General features: G+C 40.0%; 1 protein-coding gene across 5 annotated transcripts in view; it reads right to left on the bottom strand.

Annotated features, from left to right (window-relative positions):
• The window catches only part of LOC127422217 (protocadherin Fat 3-like), a 127,254-nt gene that overhangs the window by 35,017 nt on the left and 79,908 nt on the right, over nucleotides 1–12,329 (bottom strand). For all 5 annotated transcript variants that reach the window (XM_051665555.1, XM_051665558.1, XM_051665556.1 and 2 more), the window contains 4 exons: nucleotides 11,599–12,175; nucleotides 3,374–3,508; nucleotides 3,106–3,263; nucleotides 1,432–1,900 (listed from right to left, as the gene is read on the bottom strand). In XM_051665555.1, the coding sequence (XP_051521515.1) occupies nucleotides 1,432–1,900; nucleotides 3,106–3,263; nucleotides 3,374–3,508; nucleotides 11,599–12,175 (1,339 nt within the window). The remainder of the gene's footprint in view (nucleotides 1–1,431; nucleotides 1,901–3,105; nucleotides 3,264–3,373; nucleotides 3,509–11,598; nucleotides 12,176–12,329) is intronic.

The following is a 12,329-nucleotide window of genomic DNA, read 5'->3' as shown; positions in this document are numbered from 1 at the left end:
AGACAAGATGAAAAGAGATTAAATGAGACAAGACAATACAAAATCAGAATCAGAATGAGCTTTATTGCCAAGGATTCTTTTTTGATGATAGGAGAAACAAGCAAGCAAGTGCACACAGAACATTACAGTGAGACAGAATATAAAACAAGGTAAGAGTATAAACAGACATACAAAAAAACAGGACATATAACATAGAATGGCGTAAGTACATGTGCAAGTGGTAATATATGTGCAAGGTAGGGGTATGTACAGTTACTGAATTAAATATGAGTGAACTTACAAATGTGCATGACACATTTATACATTACTGCACTATAGGGGAGTCCTGAAGCAGCTTAATTGTTCATGAGAAAAATGGCCTGAGGATAAAAACTGTTCTTGTGCCTGGATGTCCTGGCACTCAGCGCTCTGTAGCGCCGGCCAGAGGGCAACAGTTCAAAGAGGGAGTGGGCAGGGTGTGTGGGGTCCAGAGTGATTCTACCTGCACGTTTCCTCACTCTGGAGACGTACAGGTCTTGGAGGGTGGGCTGGAGGGCACCAATAATCCTCTCAGCAGTCCTGACTGTCCGCTGTAGTTTCCTTCTGTCTGATTTGGTGGCTGAACCAAACCAGACAGTTATAGATGTACACAGGACAGACTCACTGACAGCCAAGTAGAACTGTGTCAGCAGCTCCAGTGGCAGGTTGAACTTTCTCAGCTGGCAAAGGAAGTACAACCTCTGCTGAGCCTTCTTCACGATGGAGTCTATGTGGGTGTCCCACTTCAGGTCCCGAGAGATGGTAGAGCCCACTATCACCTCCACTATTTTGAGCGTGTTCAGCTCAAGGTTGTTGTGACTGCACCAGACAGCCAGCTGTTTAACCTCCCGTCTGTATGCAGACCCGTCACCATCAACTCAAAAACGAGAAGAGGCGCAATGAGAAGAGGACAAGACAAAAAGTGACGAGACAAGGCGAGAAGGGAGAGAAAACAAGACACAAGATGAGTGGGATGAGAGTATATGAGAAAAGACGACACGAAAGAAGAGATTTGAAGGGATAAGATGAGAGATAAGACGAGAAGCCAAAAGGCAAGAGAAGAAAAGAGAATTGAAGAGATGAAAAGAGAAGAGACGACACAAGAAGAGAAGAGATGGAGAGCATTTGTAAAGCAGGAACACAGCTGATTTAATCATCATTAATGGTCATTTGTTCTCCACCAGACTTGGCAGTTCTGAATTAAAGCTTCCATTTACCAGACAGAAGCTGAGGTGGTTTGACTTGAGCCAAAACTGAGCAAAGCTTATTAACAGAGTAATTACATCACAGTATGAGACTAATTTGAAAGTAATTGAAGGAACCAGGAGGATTAATAATAAAATTAAGATTAATCATGTAGAAATCCTAAAAACAGACATTTCTAGAAGGCTAAGCACGCACACACCCACTCACCTCCAGATGGAAGGCTGATGCAGGTGGCGCCATTGAGACAGGGCTGGGCAGCACACGCGTCGGGATAGAGAACGCATCCCAGTTTAAGATCCGTCAATCCCACCACCTCTGCGTACGGGCTTCGTTTGTTCTGCAGCGGAAGTTCATTGTCGTTCAGAACAACGGAGTCCAGACAACCCTGAAAGCCGTTACTGACCCGCGGGCCTTTGTGTTCTGTCAGGCTCCGGGCGTCTGGAGGCAACACCTGCGCCCCAAAGTATACAGACAAATCTGCTCCTAAAGGACGGAATTTAGGTGTAGCTAGACGACGTTCTACGTTTGTGTCATCTAATGACAGGCTGCTGTAGTTTCCTCGTAACTCTAGGGCCACGTGATGCCAGAATCCATCGTTTATTGGTCGGCCGGAGATTCCAATGCTCCTGGGACTGTTGCCACAATCCAACTGGAACCAGAGCTTTCCCTCCTCAATCTGTCATAAATACAAAGAGGTGGGGCTTACTGACATTTAGAATTGGCTTGATTTTCATGTACTGAAGAAGGACAACAGACAGGAGCCCAGGGGTGATATATTTAAGGGATAATGTACAGCCAGCTGGTTGTTATCATAAAAATAAACCCTGACAGGGTGATCAGGACCCCGCGTCAGGTTCCTGTTCACCCTGTCAGGATTTATTTAGCGAAAACATCCGGCTTGCTCTACATTATCCCAGGATAAGAAGGGTGTGTAACAAGTTGGGGAAAAAAATCAGAATTGAAGAAATGGCTCACTTTCAATTCATTAATAGAAATCTGAATTTTGAATTTGAATGTAAGGAAGGGAAATTTATAGGTCTGCAATTCAAAGATATTTACATTTATGCATTTGGCAGATGCTTTTATCCAAAGCGATTTACAGTGTACTTATTACAGGGACAATACCCCCAGAGCAACCTGGAGTTAAGTACCTTGCTCAAGGACACAATGGTGGTGGCTGTGGGGATCGAACCAGCAACCTTCTGCTTCTACCAGTTAGGCGCTTTAGCCCACTACACCACCACCACTCACAGATATTCAACTACACCACAACCACTCACAGATATTCAACAGAGTCGGACAACAGTGTAATTTTCATTAGTCCAAACACAAGTTTACCATTAATTTTCCATAATTATGCCTATTTATTCCCTGATATGCAGAATAATAATAATTTTTCTTTCTTCAACTTTCTCTCTTTCCTTTCTATTTGACATTTCTATAAGTTCAAAACTGTCAAAACAATTAACAGCTGTCAAAACAGATTTTAATTATGTGATCTGGCAAAAAAATGTCCACAACATTGATGTTAAATAACTTTACAAAAATAAATATTGACAAAATCAAAAACGTTTTCAATCTTATAAGTCTACTTTATGTTGTTTGGCTCCATTTTGAAGACTTTAATTAATTTAAATTAAATTCTTTGATTAAAATGAATTTAATGAAATGTATTTCTATGAATACGCAATTCATTTCTTTGAAATGGATTCCATTTTAATTCTACTTCCATATACTCAAATTCAATTCTGCATGCTGTTTGCTACCTTAGGAATTAAATTAGACTTTAAAAGGTATTCTCAATTCAATTCAAAATGGTGCACAACCACGGTGTGTAAATGTGTTAGTATGTTTTATTGAGTGTAAATATGACAGCGGTACCTTCAGTACAGTGCAGGGGTCAGCATGTGTGTACATGATGATTCCTTTACTCTGCAGAGTTCTGATCCGGAGAGCTAACTTCATCTCTCCACTTCTGTCTGCATCTGTCACTCTGTACTTTATATAACTATTCCCAGAGAAACTCAGAGAGGTGTGTCCTGAAACAAACACATACACACAGGTTGGTCATTGTCAGTGTCAAAATCGAAAAACAAAGACACACAGTGTGACACATTTGGAGAGGCTTCATCCAGAGGTTAGTATTTACCTGCACACTCTCCCAGTTTACCCAGGGGACACTGACATGCATAAGGCCCCCTGCTGCTGTCCATGCCGACACACTGCATGTCCCCAGGACATTTCATCTCGGCACAAACCTCCGAGGCTGCAGAACAACTCCCATCTGAGATAAAAGAGAAATTACTGTTGTTGCTTAGTGTATAAGACCATGTCCTAACTGCTGCATGAGGTGACACAATCACAACAAATGAAGACACTTTCTCAGCCATCCTGGTCCCAGAAGTATTTTTTCCATTGAGATTGCACAAAAATCCTTCTAAAAAGAGTTCTAAGACATGAACCAAACCAACCAGCTCTTAGATGAATTACAACATTACAAACTTTCATTTGAAGCAAAACATTTTTTTTTTTTTCTTTTTCTCCCAATTTGGAATGCCCAATTTCCCAATGTGCTTTTAAGTCCTCGTGGTCGCATAGTCCCAGCTGCCTCCGCGTCTGAGACCGTCAACCCGCGCATCTTATTACGTGGCTTGTTGAGCGCGTCGCCACAGAGACATAGCGCGTGTGGAGGCTTCACGCCATCCACCGCGGCATCACCACACGAGACCCACAGAGAACGAACCACATTATAGCGATCACGAGGAGGTTAACCCATGTGACTCTACCCTCCCTTGCAACCGGGCCAATTTGGTTGCTTAGGAGACTGCTTTGGTTGCTGGAGTCACTCAGCACACCCTGGGATTCAAACTAGCGAACTCCAGGGATGGTAGCCAGCGTCTTTACCACTGAGCTACCCAGGCCCCAAAGCAAAAACTTTTTTGAATATGGGACAAAAAACAAAACACTGAACTACAATCCCATGAGGCATTGTGACTTGATAAAAATAAAAATATGTAAAAATATAAAACTGTTGATTTTAAAGTTGTTGATTGCAAGTATGTTGTTTTCAATATACTAAAGTACATTGCAAAATACTTATAAGTAGTTTAAGAGTGCAGTGAGAGCGGCTAGTTGCGTCATTCACAATATGTAATGAAAGTGGGCGGTCACTGCAGAGATCTTCTGGCGCACTTTGTTGGCCGCGATTCACTGATTGGTGGATTGTTTTCCTGTAGTATCATGTATTAATTCACAAGGAATTCCGATATTATATAAATATTCCCGGTTCAATTCAAGTTAACCTCAATCGACAGCATTTGTGGCATAACGTTGATTACCACAAAAAAAAAAAAAAAAAAAAAAATGCAAAAAAACGAGGTTACAGTGAGGCACTCACAATGGAAGTGAATGGGGCAAATTTTTTGATGGTTTAAAGGCAGAAACGTGAAGCTTACACGTTTAAAAGAACTTACAGGGTTCGTACAGCTTTTTAAGAGTGAAATTCAAGCACTTTCAAGCATTTTCTAGGTAATCATCTTTTTCAAGCACATCGATACTTTAAATATTATCCAATTCTAAACGTTACTTGAAAAAATGTAATCATAAAGAAGCATCCTCTGTGATTTCAAACACTGCCCAATCTATAAAAATTTAAGTTTTAAGAATTCCTTTAGGGCTGGACAATTAATCAAAAAACTAATCGCGATTACGATTAAAGCTGCCACGATTATGTAATCGTGAAAACTGATGATTACAGAGTTCAATTTAAGTCTGCTCCTGTTGCGTCAATGGTTTCTATTTACAACGTGTTTTTGCAGCGGTTGACTATTCTAACCAATCACTAACATGTCCGTTGAGCAATGAAACCACAATGGCCAATCTGAACCGCTTAAATTAGTCCTCTGTACTATCAGTAATGACAACTGATCCTAATGCGCAAGTTTTAAACTGTCTGAATGCCCAGATGCTTGCTTTATGTTCCACCTCTGTTTGCGGTGGCACACGAAAATTAATACTGAAAAAACATCACCTGACACTCGAAAAGAAGCTGTAGAACAAGAGCGAAAAGCATTTTGGAATTATTTTGGATTCATTGCATATTGCGCCTCCCGCTTTGAACGTAGATGTTTAGTACACTGCAAATTAGCAACACGACAAAACTAAAATGCTCCCGTTCTAATCAAGGCACAGACGTGGTGTAAATAATTGATTTATTACGCTGATTAGACAGCTTCATTTTTAATGAGAGCATTCGCGAGAGTGCAGAACTTTGTGCGGAGCGTCATTGAGCTCGCATTGAAATGCAGGTTGAAACCTGCAGTGAGTGACAGCAGTCATTGTAATGGGAGAGTTTGTCATGTTGCTCGATTTCTGTGTACAATTTATTAAAAATGTAATCACAGTTTTGTCATGTTAATAAGTAGGCCAATGTGAATTTGATTTGTACAAAATAGCAATTAAGTAATTCAGCTTAACTGTTCTAAGTTTGTTTTGGAGGTGCAGCCAACATAAAGAATATGGCATGAATAGTATATTTCAGGAATCACCGTCATTGTTATCGTGTCTGCTCTAATGAGACCCATTTGCCACACAGCTGGTATTAGTAGATTTAACATTTTCACGAATCGCACAAACTCCGATTGCAAATGACTGTTTTTAATTTCCAAAGTGCAACCACTGAGGCCAAAAATGATCTAATGATGATCTTACATGAACAAGATCACCATTGAAGATCTAACGGGAGGAATGTTCCCGTCTTGCCACTAGGGCTTACTGAACGCAGTAAGTTCAAGTTCAAGTTCTTTTATTTATATAGCACATTTAAAAACAGCATCAAGGCTGACCAAAGTGCTGTACAATACAAAATTATAAAAACACACGATTCAAGAACAGGACATTATATACTATTAAAAGCCAGTGAAAAGAGATGAGTTTTAAGAGAATATTTAAAGACAGATATTGAAGGTGACAATCTGATACTGATAGGCAAACTATTCCATAAAATAGGACCCACAACCGAAAAGGCTCTCCCTCCTCTGTGCTTTAGCCTCGAGCGTGGGACATCGAGGAGATATAGATCACTGGATCTCAGACTTCTAGGTGGATTGTAAGGATGTAGTAAGTCTGACAAGTAACTTGGAGCTTGGTTGTGTAACAATTTATAAACAAACAAGAGAATTTTAAAATCAATTCTATCTTGAACCGGCAGCCAGTGAAGTGATTTTAAAATGGGGGTAACATGATCATACTTCCGACCTCCTTTGAGAAATTTTGCTGCTGCATTTTGGACTAATTGGAGTCAAGCAATTAGAGATTTGGAAATCCCACAATAGAGAGAATTACAGTAGTCCAGATGAGAAGTGATGAAGGCATGAACTGCTATCTCTAACGTTTTCTCTGACAAAAAGGGTTTAACTTTAGAGAGTAGACGTAGCTGAAAGAAACTGGAAACTATGACAGCACTAATATGTTTGTCTAATTTCAGCCGGCTATCAAACTGGACTCCCAGATTCCATACTTGAGGAGAGAGAAAAGCATTAAGGTTTCCGCAATCAGCATTACTGACATCAAAATTGTCTGTAGGACCAAAGACAATCACTTCTGTCTTATCTTCATTTAAAAATAAAACGTTTTTGGCTAGCCAAACTTTTATTTCCTCCAGGCAAGCTAGAGGAGATTGTATTGCAATGTGATCATTTCGTGTACCCGGTAAGTAGATTTGAGTGTCATCAGCATAGAAGTGGTAGGAGATACCATGCTTTCTGATAATGGAACCCAGAGGGAGCGTATATAGAGAAAAAAGTGTTGGTGCAAGAATAGAGCCCTGTGGCACACCACAGGTAAGGCGGGCCACAGAAGAGGTAAATTTGCCCAGCTTGACAGAGAACGTTCTATCAGTTAAATATGATTTAAACCATTTAAGAACATTCCCTTTTAAGCCCACACATGATTCTAGTCTGGAAAGCAGTATAGCATGATCAACAGTATCAAACGCTGAAGTCAGATCTATAAGAACTTAAAATCACAGTATCACCTGAATCTGTAGCTACTAAAATGTCATTTAAAACTCTAAGAAGAGCAGATTCTGTGCAATGTGAAGATTTAAAACCAGACTGAAAGGTTTCAAAAATGTGGTTGTTCTTTAGAAATACCTGAAGCTGCATTAGCACAATCTTTTCAATTTTTGGGAAATAAAGGGTAAGACAGAGATTGGTCAGAAATTATTTAAAACAGATGACGGCTCTAGTGAAGGCTTCTTGAGCAAAGGAGTGACAGCTGCAATATTTAGGCAGTCGGGATGGACCCTGTAAACAGACATTTATTCAAAAAGGACACCAGACCGGGACCTACTGAATCTGCTATTTGTTTGAAGTACTGAGGATGAATAATATCATGGGGGCAAAAGGAGGGTTTAAGACTGGCGGTTATTAACTTGGCCAATTTAAATCGGCTGTTAACAAGTTTGAATATTGAATATGTCATATTATTTACTGTACGTGGACTAATAATTTAAGCAGTAATTTAGCAATAATTAAATGTATTCTATACTATAGATATCCATTTAAAATAATTTTTATTTGGCCTAACATTAACAAACATTATTACAATATTTAATGCTTAAAAAATGCTTAAAAGAAACTGGAGCGCAGAAATCTGCTACTCTGAAAAACTGCACGGTTGCTTACTTTGTGACATCAAGGTAATATAATATTTTAATCAACATTAATAATCGCAATTACAATATCAAGGGCAATACTCAAAAATTATGATTTTTGCTATAAACGTGCAGCCCTAAATTCCTTTAAGCCCAAAGACAGCCAAGACTTAATACGATTACAACCAAAGTCGTGCATTAACACCGGTTATCTATAGGGCGTGAATTACCATAGGGGAAAACAAATCCTGGTTACTGTACTCACTTATTTCAAAGTGGAAAATGAAAAGAAATATCAAAAAGTTGGTGTAGGTGTGTTTTTTCCCCCACAAATTCTACAACTGATATTTTACCCACAGCTATTTGAATAAAGGCTAAAAGAAGAAAAAGTTATTCAGTGACAAGATATGAGATGCATGTGGAATATCACCTCTGAACATGCACATCCAGGGCTTGACATTAACACCTGCCAACCGGCCAAATGCAGGTAGAAATTGGCAGTGGCGGGTAACTCCGTCACCCTTACTAGCCACTTTGGCAGATGGCCGCAGCCGGATCTTGCATCCAGCGTTTTATAAGCAGTAAATATGCCTCTCATTTCTGACACACGCATCTCAGCAGGCAGAATGAGGCGGGGTTTCGCACGAACCGCCACAGTGTACATAAGCGTGCTCCAGAGATAGAACCAGAGCGAAACATGCGTGATTCAGTCGGGCTTCGATGTCGTGGCGGCCGGCAGAGACCACAAAACTTTCGTGACCCTTTTGAATTGTACAAAGAACGTTCTAGTTAAAAGCTCTATATGGAGGAAGTCGAACCTCTCAAACTGATACACAGCCCTGACATTATAAACCCCACTGACGAGGTAAAGAGGTAACAGTGCGCCCTGCATTAACATCGATTACAAGTTTTTAAAAATACACATCCAAACTAAAATGTTTTTACTGCAGTAACACTAACTATTAACTGGTACAGATGCATATTAAATCGATTAGGGCGAATCTACAGTATTGGATTATAAGAATAATGATTCTGTCAGCATTCAGTCACCTTTATCTTGATCTATACCCTTCCCAAAAAGACTTTCTTCCATTCATGTAAAATGATAAAATGAAAGTAAAAAATAGTGACTGAGTTTAATCTACCTAGCATCTCCATTTTATTATCCATTTTGTACTTCATGGAATTATTAACTGTGAATGTTGTAGTTAAAGGTTTCTAAACATGTTTAGGCTCTTTACTATTGTTGATTTTCTTAGGAAGACTATCTGTATTCTCCTAACCACAGTAATGTGGAGCCATCGATGGTCTTACCTGTGTCAATGACATTATCATTACAAATGCCACTGTTAAAAAAAATGGAAGAACAATAGTAAACTTTCATAAAGGCAAGTACACATTAAAATGGTTAAAGGGGTTATAATCTGGACTTCTATAGACCATTGGACAAATTATTGGAAATGTTTTCCTCCTGTTCTGTCCTACTGCAGTTAACTGGTCATGTTTGCCTTTAGATATTCTAAGAGATTACTTAAATCATCAGGCTTGTGTCCTGCTTAACACATATCATTATTGTTCAAATAAAATGTCCAAAACATATGCATGCAGTTACAGTCTCCAGTTAGTTTCATCACTTTTTGTAGGACGGTGAAAATACGGAGTGGCTAGTGAATTTGGAATACCACTAGCCACAGTTACCAGTTAGCCAAAAAGTTAATGTTAAGCCCTGTGCACACCTGCAGCTGAAATACATTTTTGTGTGGAGGGACTGTTCTCCCCCACACCAGTATAAGCTCCTTATTTACAATGTTGTGAAATGCCACCTCCTCCTCCTGTGCCCCAGTGTCACATTATTACAAGAATGTTTTGAATTACATGAAAATAAAGTGATGTAGTATGCACTTTGAGTTCTTAACACACGTTATAAGAAAAACGCACAACGCGCTGATAGCAAACCAAGCTCAGAGTTCTCAGAGGTTCTCCCGAGACGGATGGAGTTTGTATTGGCCGTTCGCTGTTTGCGAGCTGCTGAGACAGTTGAAAACAGTGGCCGTGCTTGGACCATTTTAATCCAGACTTTAAGTGCATCTATTTAATAAAATTGAAGCCTTTTAGGGGGGTTAATAAATCGCACTGGGCCATATTGCGATTTCGATTTTATTTTGATTAATTCAGCCCTAGATTTAACATATTGAATTTATCACATACGTTGACTTTCTGCCCTACTTAAGTATTCAAGTGATACTACTTATTAGGGGCCTATTGTATCCGTTAGTTTTCTTCTTCTTCTACTTCTGGCTGGGAGTCTATGGCAGCCCATAGAACCGTACATAGGAAAGTTATGAAATTTGCCACACTAATAGAGGACTCTCTCAACTATAACTGACCCAAATTTGGGGTCTCTAACTCCAGTGCCACCAACTGTTGAAAATGTCACTTATGTTTATGGTTATAACTTTTGAACCGTAAGGCCTAGAATCAAAATTCTTTTTTTTTTTCTTTGATTCCTTGGGTCATGGTGAATCTTTTAGAATACCATAAAAATGTTGCTATGCCCTTTTGTTTTCCGGGTATTTCGAATTTTCCAAAAAACCTACTTTTCAAACTCTTTGTCTCGTCTCATACTGATGACTCAACTTGTGCTGATAAGTGCCAAAATCCATGATGTCTTTTTTTTTCTTTGCATACTATGCCCTCCGCATAGTGATATTTTCTGTCTCCTCTTCCAGCCAGCTGTCATTGAAATGGCACTCCGGCATGTTGATGGAAGCAGGAGATGCAGGTATAATTTCTTTGGTGCCAATCTACCACAGTGGAGACGTGCAGAACTTCTGCAACATCAAAACAAGATGTGGAGCGGTGCACGTGCGCTCCCGTGTTTACGAGACACCACAAACATATCTATTTCAAATTCAAAATAATTTTAGATCTTTTATAACTGTCAACAACCCAAGGAAAAATCAAGAATTTCAAGGAACATATTCAAAATTCAAGCATATTTTCAAACCTTGAAAACCTAACTGGGAAAATCAAGCATTTTCACAACTTTCAAGACTCTGTACGAACCCTGCACTTAAATTAATTCTTCTGTTAAAACTTGTGTATTATTTGAGCTGTAAAGTTGATTATACTGTCATATTTTACAGTCTGGGTTTAAGGGTTTATGGTGTTATGTCATCATGGTAACAAAGTTGTAAAACTGGATATAACTTTACACAGAAAATGTTAGTAGAAGATTTTATCATAATGTTAACACGCATATTGTTTACGTCTTGTGGCAATGCTTTTGAAACAGTGAGTATTTTTAATGTTTACGGATTGGCCCCATTAACTTCCATTGTAAGTGCCTCACTGTTACCCAGATTTTTGCTTTTTTTAAAGAAGAGAAAAGTTTAAATTATTTTTGTAGTAATCAACATCATGCCACAAATGCTGCCGATGGAGCTTAACTTAAACTATATATTTAAACGAATATTTTTCTGATGACTTCAACAGAAGCATATAACATTGATTAACAACCTGGGAGCTCACGCTAGGTCTGTCTTTAAAGGTTTATAAGTTATAGTTAAAAGTCTATTCTCTTATGAAAAAAAAAAAATGTATGGGATTTTTACTTCCGGAACCCGAATGCTGCACTCTATAATAGGGAGTGGGATATAGGACCAATGAGATTCCACTGTGGGCGGGATTCGTTGAGGCTGCTCAGGACAAAAACTCACCGCTACACACACATCGTGTGTTCCTGTGGAACTTGGGTGACACAAAGCTGGTTTTGGTGGAGCTGTATGTAAGCAGACTGTGTGAGTCCAGCGTGATGGTTTGTTCACACCGAGCCTCCCTGCAGTCCAGACCCGAGCAGTTCTTATCCAAAACCGCCGACACTCTCAAAACCTGGTCTAACTGACGACGAGCCGAGCTCAGCTTCTGCGTCACGAACGCTGCCTTGTAGAACCCTCCCCCTTTTGGCATCTCCACGGCAACCAGCAGGTCCAGCTGCCCGGTGGATTCCACGGGCTGTACACTAAGCACATGCAGAGCGTCGGGGCGGGGCGTCGCCATGACGCTGGAAAGAACCCTTCGGACTGAGGGGAGGTGACGGGATACAAAGTCGTGAGGGGAGACGCGATCGAAACGGACTGTCACGGCGTCGTGGAGCATCTCGACAGAGGCCTGCTCCACATGCACACTCACGGGAATGCTCACAGTGAAGCGGCCGTCTGTTACAGTAGCGTTAAGGGTGTAGCGACCCGCATCCAGTCCACTCAGAGCGATGATTCGGCCATCTTGAGGGCTCACCTGGAAGAAAGAGAGAGAGATGTCACAAATATATTATAAGGTTCCAATTTTTTTTTGACCAATCAAAACATTTCATAGGGATTGCACACACAAAAATCAATCTCTAGCCAATTAAATACATACTTCAACACTATGAACTGTTGCTGTATGGCGA

This window comes from Myxocyprinus asiaticus, chromosome 31 (genome assembly GCF_019703515.2).
Source record: "Myxocyprinus asiaticus isolate MX2 ecotype Aquarium Trade chromosome 31, UBuf_Myxa_2, whole genome shotgun sequence".
Taxonomy (NCBI): Eukaryota; Metazoa; Chordata; class Actinopteri; order Cypriniformes; family Catostomidae; genus Myxocyprinus; species Myxocyprinus asiaticus.
The sequence above is the reverse complement of the archived record's forward strand: the minus strand, read 5'-3'. Positions and strand labels throughout refer to the sequence as shown.